The sequence below is a fragment of the Felis catus genome, chromosome B1 (assembly GCF_018350175.1).
Source record: "Felis catus isolate Fca126 chromosome B1, F.catus_Fca126_mat1.0, whole genome shotgun sequence".
Lineage (NCBI taxonomy): Eukaryota > Metazoa > Chordata > Mammalia > Carnivora > Felidae > Felis > Felis catus.
Window position 1 is genome coordinate 149,807,075 of NC_058371.1, and position 21,633 is coordinate 149,828,707.

Below are 21,633 nucleotides of genomic sequence, written 5' to 3' on the forward strand. Positions count from 1 at the left end.
TAAATTGTTTAAAAGTAAATTCAGATATGATGTCTCTTTTGATACTTCAGTTTTTTTTTTTTTTGTTTGTTTTGTTTTGTTTTGTTTTTTCTGGCACATACCCACAGTACAGGTATCAAACAAAAATCAGGAAATTACCACTGAAAAACTACTATTCTAATCTATATAACTTATTCATACCTGAGCAACTGTCCCAAAAATGTTCCTTTTAACAAAAAAGAATCCAAGGTTATAATCCAAGATAGCAAAGAAGTGATGGTTAGTACCTGTCAATGCATTATATAAGGAAGCAGATGTTGTCAGTTGGTCCCATTATTGGCTATGTTAATTTAATTATTTGGTTATCTACTGTAAAGTTATTAATTTTACTCTTTATAAGAAAAGCTGTCTTGCAGGTAAATACTTCAAGATGATGTTAATACCCTGCTTTCTTCAAATTTCATCCATGTTTTTACCATCCATTGATGATGCTTGCCTGAATCACTTATTATTACCATTTGGTAATCACTACTTTCATTATTCCTTATACATTTATTATTTGGCTTTCTACAGTAACAAAGAGTTTTTTCCCCCTCCCCATTTATTTGTAGTCATTCTTTTGTAATTACTATCAGCAAGAATTCATGGATTCTTCATTTTATTGTTAATCATTCCTTTTATCAGGGTTTTTGTTGTTGTTGTTGTTTTGGGGGTTTTTTTGGTTTACTTATTTTTGGTTTTGTTTTCAATGTTTAAACTGTCCCAGATTTGACCAATGGGAGTACTTTCAAGCTGGCTCCAGAGCTCTTTTTGACATGCTCCATTATTCTTTTAGTACTTCTTGGCTTTTTGGCACAAACTGTTCCAAGCACATATTGCAGTTTGCTTGTCAGCCTTGGGCTCACTCACCTCTCCAATGAACTCTGTCTGGTTCCTTTTGGTAGAGAATGGCATTTAGAAAACAAGATCTGGGTACTAGAGTGCTAGATGTGCTTATTGCTACTGGGATATCATTTTTCCTAGGCTCCCAGAAGACAGAGCTAGAAAATACACACACACACATGCACATAAATATACAGAGATTTTCCTTACTCTTTTTTTGCAGCTGTATAGCACTCTGTTGTGTGGTCCACCACAGTTTATTCAACTACTGTTCCATGAATTGGTATTTATGTTATTTTTAATGTTTTTTCAATTACAAACAATGCATCAATGAATAACTTTCTGCCTATGTATTTTCATATAACAGAGGTGGGAGTGTATCTTCAGGGTAAAATCCTGGATTCAGATTGCTGGGTCAAAGGTAAATTCAGATATAGTTATGCTAGCTATTGCTAAATTCTTCTCCCTAGTGGTTGTGCCAATTTGCAGTCCTACTAGCAATGTGGGAGAGTCTATATTTTCTTACAACTTGCCCATGAAAGTATGTTATTTTTAATTTTTGCCAATCCTTAGAGTGAAAAATGCCATGTCACTGTAGCCTTAATAGGCATTTTTCTTCACACAAGTGAGGTTGAACATCTTTTCACGTGTTTAAGGGCCACTGTTACATCTTTTGTAAATGGTCTATTCATGTCTTTGACCATTTGAATGGGGTTTTGTTTCAAAAAATAAAATTTAAGTATGTATTTGGGGAGCACATTCTAACTGCTAGATACAGCTTTAGCTGCTACAGTTATGATGGACAAAATCACTTCCAAAAGGTTTACTCAGCATAATTGCAACTGAAATTGAAATACAACAATGTTTAAATCCCTGGTTGCTGATCACTGCTAGGTTGAAATAGTTTCCAAAAAATCCAAAATCCTATAGATCCATTCACATTACCCAAACATATTTTAAGTAAAGATACACTTTACAGCTTCTCATTGAAGTGACAAAAGGATTACATCAAGGAGCTTAGTCATTGCTTTGGCAACAACGTGTTAGAAGACCTGGAGAATACAGAAGGAAAAAGCTTTCAAGAAAACATGCAAATACTGTTTGAAAGAAAGTAACACCATCTTTTAATTGTTTTCTTTTCTCATACAGTTATACATCTTCCGGATGATCCACTTAGCAGACAGCTCTGGGCAGACAGATGGTTTCTCTCAATGTGTCACACATTGCAGTTTTCCACAATGGTGGCATCAGGCCTTTTATAACTTTTTCACCTTCAGCTGCCTCTTCATCATCCCTCTTCTCATCATGTTAATCTGCAATGCAAAAATCATCTTCACCCTGACACAGGTCCTTCATCAAGATCCCCACAGTATGTATTCCTTAGACTCAATGTTAATTGTGGGCAAACAGGTTTCAAACAGCAATAGTTAAAGCAGAGTGACATGCACTATGTGCCAGACACTGTTCTAAGCAGGTTACATACATTAGCTCAGTTACTATTCACACTCACCCTATGAGGTAATACTTTTATTATACTTTTACTATCCCTAATTTACAGATGAGGTCATTTGGTATCTCCCAATGTTCTAAATTTGTACCATGAAATTAAGAATGAAAGAACAACTACTTTATTTTACCCAGTATAAGCACTGGCAAATTGCTCCTGCTGGGCCACTATGACACCATACCAAACACCTGATTTCTATAATATTGCAAAGTATACCTCGTTAAATGGTAGCCAAGAGACTCGCTAAAGTTCAGCCATTCTGTTTCATATTCAAATCCCCTATTCCACACAACATAACTGGGCTTGTGTTGTGTGTGTGTGTGTGTGTGTGTGTGTACATTGGTGTGTGAAATACTGTTGTAACTGACACTTTTATCTGAATTTTCACAGCTGTGGTTGTGCCTTTTTTGCTTCAGTAATCTGGTACATTCCCAAAAACTAAAATTTATGAATTTGTAAAGTAAACATGGCTATGTCATCATAACATCCAAAAGACATGTTATCAGTGGCATAATGCATAAGTTATACCTGGTACAACTTAATAGGAAAATCATCTTAATTACTGTAGTGTGATTACTCTCAGCAGATTTTTTTCTAAAGGAAATAATTATGGTGATGCTCTATAATAGAAACTTGGGCAGTTCCCAGCACAAAATGATATTTGATTCTTATTAAAAAGTATACTGCAAAAACAATTTGCCTTCAAAATCTTATCCTAGAGAAATTCAGTTCTATAAGGGATATGTAAGAAGGACGCATAGAGAATAAGAAGATAGATCCCAAATAGGGCTGAATCTGAAGAAACGTGAGGTAGGCGGAAGCAGAAAAAGAAAACAGCAGAGGCAAAGGGCAATAGTTAAATATTATTAACATAGTTTTAGTTACTTAATCTTTTATTTACTCAACCAGTATGTATTAACTACTCAATATTGCTAGAAATGGTGATAGATGTGGATACCATGGTGAATAAAACAGGCCAGTAAACTATTCCACTTTCCTGGAGTCCACCATCTAGCAGAAAAGATAGTAAAACAGTAAACCAATAATGAAATGTGATGATATTTCAAAAGAGGGAGAAATACAGTGTGTTAGAGGATCAATATTTTTTCAAATCTAGCCCCCGTGCTAAGCCAAGATTTTTTTTTGTTAAAGTATTTATCCCTACTGATTTTTTTATTACTTATGTCATTAACGTTTACATATACTGAAGATTAAATGAAATAATGTATGAAAAGAACAAGGTCCATAGCAAGGTACAGAGTAAACGGTAATTACATTTGTACGACAAAAATCTATAACCAATCTGTACTCAATAAACTATCGACTTTAACATTTCTAGTTAAAAATTGATTTTATAATTAAAACATCATGCACATAAATGTTTTCTTCCATATTTCCACTCTTTTGTGATCAATGAATAAGAAGTTGCAAACTTCACACAGCCACCACACGTATCACACACACCAGACACACAAAACACACACACACCATACAGTAAGCACATATATACCACACACACAGGCAACATACACCCCCCCACACACACACACACCACATACACCATGCACACACGCACACACACCTGCGAACTTTAAGTGATGCATTGGTATGAAAAGTGAAATTGTTTTGAATATCATAGAACATGGTTGAGAAAGACAATTTTGGACAACACACTTCATCCATGCGTGATCCTCATTATCCTTACTGTCAGAGATATTTCAGTAAGTATAATTCTGTGTGAACAGATAATTCAATTCAGCTCAACTTTATATTTTTTTAAATTTATATTTTAAGAGTTTGAGTACTTTCATGCTTCAAATCCAAATTAGTTTGGTGGAAACTTACTTTAAAATTTTTTTTTTTACATTTATTTTATTTTTTGAGAGACATAGCACAAGTTGGGAAGGGGCAGAGAGAGGAGACACAGAATCCGAAGAAGGCTCCAGGCTCCGAGCTGTCAGCACAGAACCCAATGCGGGGCTCGAACTCACAAACGGTGAGATCATGACCTGAGCCAAAGTTGTACACTTAACCGACTGAGCCACCCAGGCGCCCCTGATGGAAACTTATTTTTAAGAGCACTGTCATCTTTAATCTTTTGTATTCATTATGTGACATAACAGTGGAAAACCTGGAACATTAACATCCTTTTCAAACAAATTACCGTTATTAAAAATATTGGAAATGTGTTCTTATTCCAGTAATTAGTTTGAATTAGTGATTCTCTCTTCCTTTTTTGTCCATTCTGGTTTTATAATAAAACTGGTCTTTAAACACCTACTTTTTTCTCTATCTCACAGAATTACAACTGAATCAATCTAAGAACAATATACCAAGAGCTCGGCTGAGGACCCTAAAGATGACAGTTGCATTTGCCACTTCATTTACTGTCTGCTGGACTCCCTACTATGTCCTAGGAATTTGGTACTGGTTTGATCCTGAAATGTTAAATAGGGTGTCAGATCCAGTAAATCACTTCTTCTTTCTTTTTGCTCTTTTAAATCCATGCTTTGATCCACTTATATATGGGTATTTCTCTCTGTAATTGGTAGAATACACAGGAAGTCATGTGAAAAAGAGCATGGTAGTGAATTTCATCAAATGAGAATAATAAACACAAAGGTTGCAGCGTTTTTATATAAAAACAAAGCAGAGTTTAATGTTAACATTCTTATTTAGAAATCACATTGTCAGAAATTCAAATATAAAGAAAAAAATACAAAGAAAAAGAAAATTCAAGAAAAATAAAATATTACCTCATAATCATAAACTGAACTAATTTCTGCCCTTTCTGAACTCCTATGTTATATAGACTTCTTATCATTTTCTCCCTGTCTAATAATGTGTAAATTTTTAAAAGAGCCATGGCCTAAGCAAAGAGATTCCAAAAAGTAAGGCTCAGAAACCACAACACAGTCTTAACCTAGGCATGCCTTTGAGAGTTTTATTCCAAGGGCTTAGCAGCAATTATATCTTATACTACAATAATATGCAAAGCACAGACAGAGTATTTCCCCTGCCCATAAGATCAATCTTCCCTCCTCTGGTTAAAAAAAAAGTGCAATGGATCTCATTTTTTCTTTGATTCCAAAAGCATCTGAAGTTTGAATTATTCAGCAACCAACCCACCATCCATTCCAATCACCTGACAAGACTTACAAGTAGCTCTCCTTCATCCCAGTCTTGAGACAGCATGAAGTGCCTTCATAGAAACGGCAAGTGTAGAAGGATTCATATTTGGACAGGGGTTAGAACATTCCTCTAGGCTGCATAATCAGTGGAGTTTGTGGTAATTAACTGTACTAATATAACACTGTTTTTAAATACAATCAAGATGAGACCTATACTGATCATGTCTTATACATAATATGCCCTCTGTTTTAATAGGAGAGATTTTTTTTCTATCTTCCGATTTTACTGAATCTATAATCCACAAGTCACTAAGAAAAATAAATAATAAATCAAACAAATGCAGAAGTGAAAAGATATTTGATACATCAGAGGAACACTGCAAATTACAGTTTCAATATATACAAGTCAACGGAGCCAACAAAGTATTGAAAATAGATAAAGAAAAACTCTGTAAATGTGTAACTAACAACTACTGATATTCACATTAAGTGGTATCATTTTCAAAATATGTGGGCACAATACCTCTTTTTATTCAGGCCTATTTCTACGTTCCATTAAAGAAGGAAAAGGATAAAAATTATGAGACTCTAATATACATTATGAGAAAAGCTTATAAGTGACTTTAAAGTAATTCAGTGATCATTTAATTTCTTTTTTAAAAATAGGTAAAATAGGGGCACCTGGGTGGCTCACTTGGTTAAGCACTCAACTCTTGATCTTGGCTCAGATCATTATCTCCTGGTTTGTAGGATGAAGCCCCGCATCAGGCTCCCCACTAACAGTGCAGAGCCTATTTGGGATTCTTTCCCTCTCTCTCTTAATCTCCCCTGGTCATGTGAGCGCGCACGCTCTCTCAAAATAAATAAACTTTTAAAAAAATAGGTAAAATACCATTACATTCATATGAGATATTTAGTGCCACTCAAAGATGAAATGTAATTTCAAAATTTCCAGGGCATGTGAAATTGTGGAAAGTAAATTACTAATTAGACTAACAACGATCTTTACTTATTTTACTCTTCTGCTCACACATACTTTTCAGTGTAGTTATGTGTGTGTGTGTGTGTGTGTGTCCAATCACACATTATTTTCTAATTCCACTTCAACTGATCCTGTTTGTTACCAATGACCTCCTTCCTTCTACTCCTTCATTCGTATCTTCTTTTTTACTAAGCCCATACCTTTAATTAATCAATCCATGTACCAACTCTACAGTTGAATAGGGCAAGGCTCAAAATTTGTAACATGCTAAAATACTCAAGGTTAACTTTTAAGGCATGTATATTGACACCAAGATTTTATGGTTCTACTAGATGACACAATAATATCTGTAAGTTACAATAAAACCAATCTTCTCCTTTAATCTTTGTAATATACTTATTCCTAAATTGATAATAATTCTTACTTCCAGATTTAAAGGCAAAAACAACACATATATACACAATATAATTTAAGGGCTTTATTAGACATGTGTTTAATGAACACACATGTTAGCTTTGCTCTTAGATGTTTAAGAAACTGTTCTATTTAGATATGTTCTCAGGCATTTTTTGATACATTAGCTAAAGGGCTATTCAAAATTTGGTGCAGGGGTCTTTAACCTATGGTCCATGCACAGAACTGTATTTCAGTACAACTGCTTTTATTTCTGTTTATATTATTTCATGAATTTAAAAACATTATCCTGAAAGGGCTATCTAGGCCAAACCAGACAGCCAAAGGAGCTCATGTGACAAAAAAAGATTAAGAATTCCTCATTGATTTTGTATAAGGAAGTTTATTATGATAAAAGTGTCTCAGAACATATTCATTTGTTTATATGCATGCATAGTAATGTTAATATTGAACTGGATTGTTTCAATTTGGTTACTTACCATTTGAGACTTAGAAATCTCTCAAGGCTCAATATGTAATGAAAAACTTTGCAGAAGGAAGTAAATTATACAAATATTGTGGCCCATAAATTATAATATGAATATGGATTTAAATTAAAATTTATAGCCTAGGGCACTTGGGTGGCTCAGTCAGGTAAGTGTCCAACTTTGGCTCAGGTCATGATCTCACAGTCCATGGGTTCAAGCTCTGTGTCAGGCTCTGTGCTGACAGCTCAGAGCCTGGAGACTGCTTCTGATTTCATGTCTCCCTCTCTATCTCACCTCCCATGCTCACACTCTGTCTTTCGCTCAAAAATAAACAAACATTGAAACAAAATGTATAGCTATAAAAGGTAAATGGGGCTTTAAATTAAAGACATACCATTCAACAGAGAATATTCAACATTTGATATTTTAGTTATTTATTCTATCTCCAATCATCATAAAAGATGAGGAGTCCTTGTAAAAAAAAAAAAAAGAAAAAGAAAAGAGGATATACTCTGTAGAATGAATCCACTATATCAGATAATTAAGATTCTATGTTGGTTGTCTCCTCCTGGCTACAATTTGGGTTTCTTCTTGCAATTCAATTTACTAAAGAAATTACATAAATGAATAACAATGAATTGAAAAAAAAAAAAAGACTGCACTAATTCAATTTCAGCCTAAGAAACAGAGCTATAACAGCTAAGAAAGAAAAAAAAAATACTGGAAGAGGAGTGGGTACCACAATTATATTATCTCAGTTAAAATACATTATACATTTAGAATTTCATCTATTTTACCTTTAGCCTACTTTCAAATGTTGAACCAATTCCTTGAGCTTGTCTACTTGGTATAAATTGTGTCCATAGGAAACTAAATAAAAGAGTAAGGTTGACTTTAATCTCTAATTAAAATTAATTTATTTAGGGGCGCCTGGGTGGCTCAGTTGGTTAAAGCATCTGACTTCAGCTCAGGTCATGATCTCATGGTTTGTGAGTTTGAGCCCCACATTAGGCTCTCTACTGATGCATGTGTAGAATGTGTAGAATGCATGTGTAGAAACAATAGAAGAATACATGTATTGATATATTTATCTCTGAGTGATTTTTTTAAATCATCTTTCTCGTGAATTCCTATAATTCCAAACTTCCCAAATGAACATAGATAGCCTTTGCAATGAGAAGAAAAATCATAAATGTTATATGTGTGTTTGTAGGAATTTTACATATCACTATTTCAGTCAGAATGCTTTCTGCTGTAATAAGAAACGTCAGACCAGAAGTGACATGTTTTCATCTCATATTACAGGATGTTCATAGGTAAGCATGTAGAATTGGTGAATTCAGAGCTTTGAGTTATTTTCTCTGCTTCCACTAGGCTTTACTTTCATGATTAGAAGTTAGTTGTCACCATTCTAAGCCTCCAACTCAGAAAGAAAGCATGGCTTCTCACCAAGCATCTTTCCTTCCCAGAACTTTCAGCAACTTCTTGTTAAACTGGCTAGAACTGTAGCGCACCTGGGTGGCTTAGTTGGTTGAATGTCTGACTCCAGCTCAGGTCATGATCTCCCGGTTCGTGAGTTTGAGCCCCGTGTCGGGCTCTGTGCTGACAGCTCAGAACCTGGAGCCTGCTTCAGATTCTGTGTCCCCCTCTCTCTCCGCCCCACCCCTGCTTGTACTCTATCTCTCTCTTTCAAAAATGAATAAACATTAAAAAAAAATTTTGTTTAAATTGGCTAGAACTGTAACACATGACCAGTTCTAACCCAACCATGAGCAAAGGAGAGGGGGATTACCTTAAACACCTTAAGGGTACGTTTCATTTTAGGGAAGCAGGGCTCATTTCTCCGAATGTTTAGCTACCTGATAACAAAAATAAAGAATGAAGTTCATTCTCTCTCTGCCTCTCTATCTCTTGTCTCTCTCCTGAGAGCAGAAGGGAAATGTGGAGGTCAGAAAACAGCAGTAAATTCCACTAGTAAAATAAAACTGAAACTATATATACAATAAAATTTAAATATCACATAATTCAATACAAAGCATTAAAGACTAAATACAGCTATTAGAGCATAGTAATTGCATAGTAACTGTAGCCCTAAGGAGAAAGAACAGATTTTATTGTTTTTCACAATCTAAATCCAAACATTTTAAACTCTACTAGTTGGAATCTTCAATAGGAGTACAGGGTGGCTTCCGCCCAATTATTTACTTTCTTGGGAACTCTTGGTCCCTGTTTTTTATTTGTTTTTTTTTTTTTAATTTTTTTTTCAACGTTTATTTATTTTTGGGACAGAGAGAGACAGAGCATGAACGGGGGAGGGGCAGAGAGAGAGAGGGAGACACAGAATTGGAAACAGGCTCCAGGCTCTGAGCCATCATCATCCCAGAGCCCGACGCGGGGCTTGAACTCCCGGACCGCGAGATCGTGACCTGGCTGAAGTCGGACGCTTAACCGACTGCGCCACCTAGGCGCCCCCTTTTTTGTTTTTTTAAATTTTTTTTTTCAACGTTTATTTATTTTTGGGACAGAGAGAGACAGAGCATGAACGGGGGAGGGGCAGAGAGAGAGAGGGTTATTTGTTTTTATAATTCATTTCATTGGGTAAGAAATTTTCAGAAAGTTTTCAAATTCAGAAAATACTTCAGATCCAGAAAATAATTGTCAAATAAATTAACAACTAAGTATGTGGCAATCTGAAGCATATTTCCCATAAAGCTAATAAAACTTAGCTCCAAATTCCTTACTTATTCTGTTCCCTCCTCAGGCCCTGGATGTTTTTCTTATCACTTTTCTAATATTTATTTATTTTTGAGAAAGAGAGAGAGAGACAGAATTGGAGAGGGGCAAAGAGAGAGGGAGACAGAGAATCTGAAGCAGACTCTAGGCTTCGAGCTGTCAGCACAGAGCCCAACACAAGGCTCAAATGCACAAACCATGAGATCATGACTGCAGCCAAAGTCAAACACTCAACTGATTGAGCCTCCCAGGCACCCCCATTTTTCTTATCATTATCAAGTGATGTCCTTTCATTTTCTGATAGCTGCACATCATCCCTTGATCATTCATGAAAACTGTCACTGGAGGGGCCAAGATGGCAGAGCGGCATGGAAGTTCTCTGCTTCGCTCATTCCTGAAATGCAACTAGATTGGCACCAACCATTTTGCACACCTAGAAAAAGTGATCTGAGGATTAACACAACAGTCTGTACAACTTGAACCACAAGTGAACTCGACAGGTACATGGCACAGAGAGGTGAACTGGGGGAGAGAGAAGGCACAGAGGGTAGGGAGCTGTTTTTATGGAGAGAGGTCACAGAAAGGGGGGAGAGTACAGGAAAAACATTCCCCCTGAAAGTAGCTGAAGAGAAAGGGAAAGAGTGGAAACACCCACAAGTGAAGAAAGGGAGAAAGGAGAAAGGAGAGGGTTTCAATACCATTTGGACGCTATAAAGAGGAGAGAGCAATCAGTATTGAGTCCAAAGCTTAATACCTGGTGTGCTATGGTGGGAAGGGTGAATCCCCAGGAACGGGCAGCAACATCGAGGGGTCCACAGGCCACACAGGAAGAAGCAGTTCCCCTGCTAGAGAAGCATTTGGTAGAGGCTGTACAGCCACATCACAGGCAAAGGTCCGAGCACATATTCACGTTTGCTGGTATTGGAACAAAGACGCTAGGGTGCAGTGAAACCTGATGCCAGTTTTGTGTTGTGATTTACCATAATCCCTGAATGAAGGAATTCACCCCAAGAGAAAGAACAAGAACAGATATAAGCAAGATGTCTGGACTAGAATTTAGAATCATAGTAAGAATACTAGCTGGGGTTGAAAAAAGCATAGATTCCCTTTCTGCAGAGATAAAAGAAGTAAAATCTAGTCAGGAAGAAATTAAAAGTGCTATAACTGAGAGGCAATCTTGAATGGATACCAGTGCAGCAAGAATGGATGAAACAGAGTAGTGAATCAGTGATATAGAGGACAAACTTACGAGAAAAATGAATCAGAAAAAAAGAGGGAATCTAAGGCAAAAGACCATGATATAAGAATTAGAGAACTCACTAAAAAGGAATAATATCTAAATCATAGGGGTCCCAGAACATGAAGAGAGAGAAAAGGGGTAAAAGGCTTATGTAAGCAAATCATATTGTAAAACTTTCCTAACCTGGGGAAAGACACATACATCAAAATCCAAGAAGCACAGAGAACTCCCATTAGATTCAACAAAAACTGACCATCAACAAGGCATATCATAGTCAAATTCATAAAATACACAGATAAGGAAAGAATTATGAGAGCAGCAAATTCCTTAACCTATAAGGAACACAGATCAGGTTTGCAGGAGACCTATTCACAGGAACTTGGCAGGCCAGAAAGGAGTGGCAGGATATATTCAACATGCTGAATCAGAAAAATATGCAGCCAAAAATTCTTTATCCAGTAACGCTGTCATTCAAAATAGGAGAGATAAAGAGCTTCCCAGACAAACAAAAACTAAAGGAGTTCATGACCACTGAAAAATCCCTGCAAGAAATTTAAGGGGGACTTTCTGAGGGGAGAAAAGATGAAAAAAAAAAAAAAAAGCAAAAAATACCAAAAGCAACAAAGACTAGGAAGGGCCAGAGAAGACTGCAAGGAACTCCAACTCTACAGGCAACACAATATATCATCCAGTACTCACTCTAAATGTCAATGGACTAAATGCTCAATCAAAAGACATAGGGTATCAGATTGGATTAAAAACAAAACAAAACAAACAAACAAACAAACAAGACCAAGATCAATCTATATGCTATTTACAAGAGACCCATTTGAGACCCAAAGACATCCTCAGATTGAAAGTAAGGGGATGGAGAACCATCTATCATGCTAATGGTAGCCAAAAGAAAGCTGGGGTAGCCATGCTTCTATAAGACAATCTAGATTTTAAAATAAAGATTTTAGAAGAGATGAGGAAGGGAAGGTAAAACCAGAAGATGGGAAATTATAAAGATTAGAGCAGAAATCAATGCTAGCAAAATAAAAAAAAACAGTAGAACACATCAACGAAACCAGGAGCTGGTTCTTTGAAAAAATTAACAAAATTGATATGCCCCTCGCCAGTTTGATCAGAAAGAAAAAAGAAAGGACCCAAATAAATAAAATCAAGAATGAAAGGGAGAGATCACAATCAACACTGCAGAAATACAAACAATAATAAGAGAATATTATGAGCAATTATACGCCAACAAATCAGGCAATCTGGAAGAAATGAACAAATTACCAGAAACATATAAACTACCAAATTGAAACAGGAAGAAATAGAAAATTTGAACAGACCCATAATTAGTAAAGAAATTGAATTAGTAATCAAAAATCTCCCAACAAACAAGAGTCCAGGGCTGGATGGCTTTTCAGGGGAATTCTACCAAACATTTAAAGAAGAGTTAACACCTATTCTTTTAAAGATGTTCCAAAAAATAGAAATGGAAGGAAAACTTCCAAACTTATTCTATGAAGCCAGCATTATCTTGATTCCAATACCAGACAAGGACCACACTAAAAAGGAAAACTACAGACTAATTTCCCTATGAACATGGATTCAAAAATTCTCAACAAGATACTAGCCAACTGGAGGCAACAATACATTAAAAGAATTATTCACTATGGGGAGCCTGGGTGGCTCAGTCAGGTAAGTGTCTGACTTCAGCTCAGGTCATAATCTTGAAGTTGGTGGCTTTGAGCTCCACGTCAGGCTCTGTGCTGACCGTGCAGAGCCTGGAGCCTGCTTTGGGTTCTGTGTCTCCCTCTCTCTCTGCCCCTTCCCCGCTCATGCTCTGTCTCTGTCTCTCAAAAATAAATAAAAATGTTAAAAAAAATTTTTTTAAAAATTATTCACCGTGATCAACTGGGATTTATACCTTAGATGCAGGGCTGGTTCAATATCCACAAATCAATCAATGTGATAATAAAAGAAAGGACAAGAACCACATGATCCTCTCAATAGATGCAGAGAAAACATTTGACAAAATACAGCATCCTTTCTTGATTAAAAAAAAACCTCAGGAAAGTAGAGATAGAAGGATCATACCTCAAGATCATAAATGCCATATATGAAAGACCCACTGCTAATATCATCCTCAATGGGAAAAAACTGTGAGATTCCCCCCTAAAGCCAGGAACACAACTGTGATGTCCACTCTTGCCACTGTAATTCAACATAGTATTGGATTCCTAGCCTCAGCTATCAGACAACACAAAGGAATAGAAGGCATCCAAATCGGCAAGGAGGAAGTCAAACTCACTCTTCATGGATGACAAGATACTCTATATGGAAAACCCAAAAGATTCCACCAAAAAAACTGCTAGAACTGATCCATGAATTTATCCTAGTCACAGGATCTAAAATCAATGCACAGAAATCGGTTGCATTCCTATACACCAATAATGAAGAAGCAGAAAGAGAAATCAAGGAATCCATCCCATTATAATTGCACCAAACCAAAAATACTTAGGACTAAACCTAACCAAAGAGGTGAAAAATCTATACACTGAAAACTACAGAAAGCTTATGAAAGAAGTTAAAGACACAAAAAATGGAAAAATATTCTATGCTCATGGATTGGAAGAACAAATAGTGTTAAAATATCAATACTACCAAAGCAATCTACATATTTAATGCACTCCCTATCAAAATAACACCAGCATTCTTCACAGAACTAGAACAAATAATCCTACAATTTGTATGGAACCAGAAAAGACCTTGAGTAGCCAAAGCAATCCTGAAAAAGAAAACCAAAGCTGGAGGCATCACAATCCTGGACTTGAAGATGTATTACAAAGCTGTAATCATCAAGACAGTAGGATACTGGCACAAAAACAGACACTCAGATCAATGGAACAGAATAGGGAACCCAGAAATGGACCCACATACGTACGGCCAACTAATCTTCAACAAAGCAGGAAAGAATATCCAATGGAATAAAGACAGTCTCTTCAGCAAATCGTGTTGGGAAAACTGGATAGCGACATGCAGAAGAATGAACCTGGACCATTTTCTTACACCATACAAAAATAAACTCAAAATGGATGAAAGACCTTAACGTAAGGCAGGAAGCCATCAAAATCCTTGAGGAGAAAGGAGGCAAAAACCTCTTTGACCTCAGCCACAACTTCTTACTCAACATGTCTTCAGAGGCAAGAGAAACAAAAGCAATAATGAACTATTGTGACCTCAACAAGATAAAAATCTTCTGCACAGCAAAGGAAACAATCAGCAAAACTAAAAGGCAACTGACAGAATGGAAAAAGATATTTCCAAACAACCTATCAGATAAAGGGTTAGTATCCAAAATCTATAAAGAACTTATCAAACTCAACAACCAAAAAACAAATAATCCAGTGAAGAAATGGGCGAAAGACATGAATAGACACTTTTCCAAAGAAGACATCCAGATGGCTAACAGACACATGAAGAAATGCTCGACATCCTCACCATCAGGGAAATACAAATCAAAACCACAATAAAATACCACCTCACACCAGTCAGAATGGCTAAAATTAACAACTCGGGCAATGACAGATGCTGGCAAGGATGCAGAGAAAGAGGATCCCTTTTGCACTGCAGATGGTAATGCCAACTGGCGCAGCCACTCTGGAAAACAGTACTGAGGTTCCTGAAAAAAATTAATAACAGAACTACCCTATGACCCAGTAATTGCACTACTAGGTATTTAACCAAAGGATGAAGGTGTGCTGTTTTGAAGGGGCACATGCACCCCAATGTTTATAGCAGTACTATTGACAATAGCCAAGATATGTTAAGAGCCCAAATATTCATTGACAGATGAATGGATAAAGAAGATGTGGTATATATATATACACACACACACACACACACACACACACACACACACACAATGTAGTATTACTCAGCAATCAAAAAGAATGAAATCTTGACATCTGCAACAACGTGGATGAAACTAAAGGGTATTATGCTAAACAAAATAAGTCAGTCAGAGAAAGACAAATATCATATGATTTCACTTATATGTGGAATTTAAGATACAAAACTGATGAACATAAGGGATGGGAAGAAAAAAATATATAAAAGCAGAGAGGGGTCAAAACATAAAAGACTCTTAAGTATAGAGAAAAGTGAGGGCACTGGCTGGGGTTGTGGGTAGGAGGGATGTGCTAAATGGGCAAGGAGCATTAAGGAGGATACTTGTTGGGATGAACACTGGGTGTTATACGTAGAGGATGAATCATTGGATTCTACTCCTGAAATCATTATTGTACTGTATGCTAACTAACTTGGATGTAAATTAAAAAATAATAATCATCATAATAAAAAAGAAAATAGTCACTGTACTAAAGCAGTGCTGAGCCCCCATCTGAATAACGATTCTGTGTGGAAATTCCACTTTTCATCAGTCTAGTACATTTTTAATTCCCTTGAAAGGGAAAAGGGGTAACTTTTTAAGAACTTGAGGAGAAAGCCCAACCTCTTGAGTGGAAGTGGACAGTGATGAAATCCTACACCTATTAACTTCCTAGCTGAGACACTCTTCTTAGTTCTCTGAAACCATGCCTCCCTGGTTTTCTTCCTATCTTATTCACTGTTCTTTCTCAGTTTCATTTTGTGTTCCTTCTCTTCTACCTAATATATGTATGGACTCAGAACTAGGGATTCTTGGTTTGTCTATCTTCCCTACCTTGTAAGGGTGTGTGTGTGTGTGTGTGTGTGTGTGTGTGTGTGTGTGTGTGTGTTTGCCTACACACACATGTGGAAAGCAGGAGTTAGAGGAAGCAGGGTAGAACAGTGCAAAATGTGGTCATAGGTCTGGCAGCACACACATCATCAGGGGAACTTGTTAGAAATGTAAATTCTCAGGCCCTGCCCAGGCATACCGAAGCAGAAATTGTGGGGTCCAACAATCTGTGCCTTAACTGGCAAGTCAGGTAATTCTGATGTGTGTGAAGTTTGATAGCTGCAGGGCTAAAGTTTCTAGCTATCAAATCAAAGATGGAAAACAAGTCAAAGATGAGAAGGAGGAGGATCTGACATTGTTTCAGTCAAGAAGGAAAGGTATAAATGTGACAACATAGTTCAGGAAGCAACTGTGTCTGATGGTGAACAGTGACTGTGGTTGAATTTGGATCTCTGGAATAGGGCTCTGAATGTCTTCTTTCACAAAAGGGCTTTTTATGGAGCTGCCTTTATCCTCCAATTTGGACGGAACCTGATGTGTTTACAGTATATTGTCTAGAAAGCCACAAGGATGTGGAGCCCCACTTAGGGATTTTTAGGTTTGTCATCTGTTTTCTATCAATAATAGCGGAAGGTTAAACTTAGGAGCATCACTTATTACATTTTATTTCCAGTCACTACTGCATAAGTAGTTAAATCAAACAAGAAAAGAGCCTTGCAAAATTATATTTCAGCTGTTAATCTATGATTTGTCTACTGCTCTGTAGGCAATATTTTTAAAATATTTCAGGAAAATCTGATATGCACATATCCTAACTCATAGAGCATTTAAGAGAATAATTATTCACATTTTGAAAAGGCTTATTTCCTTCACAAAGGAATTCCTCTGGGTTCTTCTATATAGTTACCTTCGAGCCAGTTCAAATGTTACTGCAACACCTTTGGGCAAAGAAGCTTGCCTCAGAATTCAGGAGGTTGGCTGCTTTCCAACTATGTTCATGGAGACCTGACCTGGGGACTGAGTACTTCCTATTCTTTCTGATAATCATGAAACAACTGTTCCAATTTTGGGAATCTTGGCATAATATATTAGGAAAATACTAAATGAGAAATAAAATTAGGTTCTAGTCTTGACCCTTCACCTCCAATGATGTGAATTGATTCAAGACATTTAACCATTTTGAGTCATCCTTGGAAAAACTATAAGGCTGTGCGTGTATATAACTATTAAGTATCTTTCCTTTGCTAATATTCAATAACTTAGGACCATAAGGTGAAAAAGTGCATGTAAATAAGCTCTGTAATTATAAAACACAACATAGATGTTATCTTTACCATTTATGATGTGAACTATTTGATTTACAGAAAGCCAATTGGCATTAAGTTTTCAGGAAGATATTCATTACAATGTACACCTATATAATGATCAAGATGGGGAGCTTTTTTTTTTTTTTAATTTTTTTTTTCAACGTTTTTATTTATTTTTGGGACAGAGAGAGACAGAGCATGAACGGGGGAGGGGCAGAGAGAGAGGGAGACACAGAATCGGAAACAGGCTCCAGGCTCTGAGCCATCAGCCCAGAGCCTGACGCGGGGCTCGAACTCACGGACCGCGAGATCGTGACCTGGCTGAAGTCGAACGCTTAACCGACTGCGCCACCCAGGCGCCCCAAGATGGGGAGCTTTTAAACGCATTGTTGTATCATGGATTGGATCCAGAACTGAAAAAAAGTGACATTTGTGAAAAACTGGTGAAATCAAAATAAAGTATATAGTTATATAATAGTATTGTACCAATATTAATTTCTTTGACAAATGTATCACGGTTATGGAGGATGTTATCTTTAGGGGAAGCTGAGTAAAGTGTACACAAAAATTCTCTGTCTTACCTTTGCAACTTTTCTAATTTTAAATTTCTAATATTACACCAAAATAAATATTTAAAATAAAATTACTGTGCTATACCTTTGAAATATAACTATGCATTCATACATACATATATGAATATATATGTGCCACATGAACAACAGAAATAAAGGAAAGAGACAGTGGGTCTTTGACAGATCAAAGTTGAGAAGGGAAGTGAGCCAGGAAATCACAGAACTGAAACCACCATATTTTTTTTTAACATTTCACAGGAAAGAGAGCTCTTTGAAGTTAGAAAAGTTTTACTGAAAGCTGTGAGAAAGAAAAGATAAACTTGGACTAAGAAAGTAAAAATCTGCCTTGCCATTCATCAGATATAGATAATAGACACAGATAAAGTAAGCTGTAATTAACAGAAGATAATATTTTTCTCAAAAACATGCTGCAAAGTGTCACAAAAATTTCCAACTTTAGTTAACTGCCACATTTTTTACTCACAAAGAATCCTTTTCTCTAAAATCAGAGTGTCAAAAACCTTGTTCTTTGAAATCAATTCATTAAGATTAAAATATTCTACTCTTGGTGATGATCTAAATCACTTAACAGAGAAAGCATGCTCTACTTTCAACCCTAGGACAGAACTTCAGAAAACAGTTATGTGGATACATGACACATCTATGTTAGCTGCAATTTTCAAGAAAATAGCACCTGGAATCTATGATGGAGTCCAGACCTAATTTAGACACCTTTACAAACAGCCTCACTTTCTTTTGAGCCTACAAAACACTTCTTTAATTTCTCCTAAACTCCACACTTCCCCAAATTCCTATAATAAATATATATTCTCCTTTGTTTGGTGAGGCATCCCATAGTTCTGGAATGTGGACTCCTTCCTTGCAATGAACCAGAAAACTGACTTTCTTGAAATACAGGGTTTTTTCTTTTTTTTTTTTTTTACTGATGGATTTAGGCTTCTTGGACGAGGAAGCCTGCCTCATACTAAAAGTTCAGGATAATAATTTCACATAAAAATCAACAACAAAAAAGTATCAAGTTCAAATACTATATAAAACTATTATTTAAAAAGAGAATAAGGAGCATAACATCACCATTATATATAATGAAAACATATCTGAAAGATGTACCACAAAAATAGATCAGAACTTGTAAGTTACTATTTTTAATTTTTTTGAGGGGGAGGTGAGGGAGAGGGAGAATACCCCAAGCAGGTTCCATGCCCAGCACAGAGCCCCTATGGGGCTCCATCTCACAACCCTGGGATTGTGACCTTGAGATCATGACCTGCAGGTGCCCCTGTAAGTTACTATTTTTAAGCTAACTAAACAAAAAAGATACAAAGTAGGAAAGAACAATATGATTCGGAATTAGAAAAACTCAACTCCATGGCAGGCATCCGTTCACAATTTTTATTAATATCAAATCATCACATTGTACACTTTAAGTATCTTACAATTTTGCCAATTACCTCAACAAAAATGGAGAAAAACTCACAAATGGGGTGCCAGACCCAGGAGAATTAATAATAAAGAAAAAACAGGAAGTGGGGTAAGTGGGATGCATAGAATGGGTGAAGGGAATTAAGAGGTACAAACTTCCAGTTATAAAATAAATATGTCACAGAGATGAACAGTACAGCATAATGAATATAGTCAGTAATATTGTATCAACATTATAAAAGAAAAAAAAGAATAAACTAGAAGGAACACAAAAGCTAAGGCATATAACAGATTATGATTTCCTGTAAAGAACGTGAGCCAATCCTTAGGTTGATGTTTCCCTACTCATTTTGGTTGTCTGATGCTCATTCTCTAGTATTTCTTCAGGAAGCGTTCATGACAACGATAGTCTCATCAAATATTGATACAATATCAAGTGTTGATATTAGTTTATACACTTTGTACGTGAGAGTTGCTTTTGCTGGATATAAAATCTTTAGTCCATATTTTACCCTTGAGCATCCTAAATATATTGTTCCACTTTCTTTTGGCAAAAAAGTTTCAATGTGTCAAAAGTCTAGTGATTTTCCAGTTTTCTCCTACTTTGCAAATGTAACAATATATTAAATTCTGTTAAATAGGGGTATTTGCTATATACTTGAAACAATTCACACTGTATTTCGCCATATCTAAGATGATCTCAAATTTACCATTATTTTCTGTATTGATGAAAAAGGAAAAATTACATTCCACTGTGGGTTCAGCTTTTGGCTTTGTCCAGCAATGCCAAGGGTGGCAGAAACGTTTACTCAAGACGCCAAGCAATTCAAGAGAGGTGAGAGGGAGGCTAAGGAAAGACTCCCCAAGCTGCTCTCAAGCTCCTGTATTTATTATGCATACATTATAAAGAAAACATTGTGCAATATGTCAGTGGCATATAGAAAGCATGCAAAACAAAAACAAAAACAGAAACTGCAAGGCATTCCCAAGACTACAGAAGAGCAGATGCTGAAAACAGGTGGAGAACAAGACAAGATATTCCATAGCTAACATTGTCTAAGGAATTCTTGAGCACAGGCAGGACCCAACCCCTAAATACACATTAACTAGATACTAGCCCATTGTTTTCAGGAGAGCCAGAAAGCAGTGTAATGCATTCCCTATAATCTCCTTAACCAGGACATAGCTATTTGACTTCCAACATTCCAACTTGAGGGATATTAAAATGTAAAGAAATGTGGATTGTAGATGAAATTCAGGCTATTCATTTTCTTTTTCTGTATAACAATTTACCATAAACATAGTACTAAACTTAGTTACTAGAGTAGAACCTTGAAAGAATGAGAGGTAGACCAAGTTCCTTTTAATGATTGTGTAGAAAAGGTACACAACTGGATTAAGAAACTTGAATGATGCCATAAGTCAGTAGTATGAAGTTCCAGGTATTTGGAAATGTTAAATTTTGAAATGAGACTAAAGAGGCACAAAGGATAATGCAATTTTGCCTGGATCCTCTGTCCACACTAGAGAGGAACAAATTCTAATTAAGTAAAAGTATCATACATCACAGAAAATGATATAAAGTCAAAGTATATGTTAACTTTTAAAATCCTCTAGCTACTTCTTCAAATATTCCGTTTATTTACAATGAAAGACAAATCCTACCTAATGCTGAGTCCTACTAATTCTTGTTTTCTAAGAAAGGTGAAAGGGGAACCAAATGAAAAAGGATTAGAAGTACTTAGACAGTGTTCTAGTACTTTATCTTGACAGTCTGTGACCTTGACCAAGTCACTCATGCCGTCTGCAATCTCCTTTCCCTCACTCCTAAAGTGGAGGCAAACTGGATGACAATGTCATTCATTGCTCTTAAAATCACGACTCCATTAAATCAGTTAACGTGCCTGGCTTGTAGCAGAAGCTCAAAATTATTTGTTAAAAGTATAACGTCTTAAAATGGAATTCCAGAAATCCTGAAAATCTGGAACTACTTACTATACAAACTTTCAATCTTTTAAAGCTATCACTTCGCTAGCCACTGGAATCTCTGTGCCTTGCTACAGAGCCAAGGTTACCTCATAACTTCAGTGTTTCAGCTCATTTGGAACTGCAGAAGCCTCAGTCGCAGCGGAGCCTTTCACTACACCCATCCGCGGCAAGGCCTATCCTCTTCCTGGCGGCCACACCCAAACCGGAAACCAGGACGCCCCTGGGGTTGACGGGAAGGCTCAGCTCGGCGGCACGCTCTCCGGCCCCGCCCCCTCC

General features: G+C 36.5%; 1 protein-coding gene and 1 long non-coding RNA gene across 2 annotated transcripts in view; one reads left to right on the forward strand and one right to left on the reverse strand.

The window, feature by feature from the left end:
- The window catches only part of GNRHR (gonadotropin releasing hormone receptor), a 21,015-nt gene extending 16,102 nt beyond the window's left edge, over positions 1-4,913 (forward strand). The window contains exons 2-3 of the mRNA NM_001287228.1: positions 2,011-2,230; positions 4,669-4,913. Of these exons, the coding sequence (NP_001274157.1) occupies positions 2,011-2,230; positions 4,669-4,913 (465 nt within the window). The remainder of the gene's footprint in view (positions 1-2,010; positions 2,231-4,668) is intronic.
- Positions 1,962-21,608, reverse strand: LOC109499134. Its single transcript, XR_002156288.2, has 2 exons — positions 21,444-21,608; positions 1,962-2,174 (listed from the first exon to the last, which is right to left on the reverse strand). It is a non-coding gene; the product is annotated as an uncharacterized LOC109499134 (long non-coding RNA).
- Between the last annotated feature and the right edge of the window lie 25 nt (positions 21,609-21,633).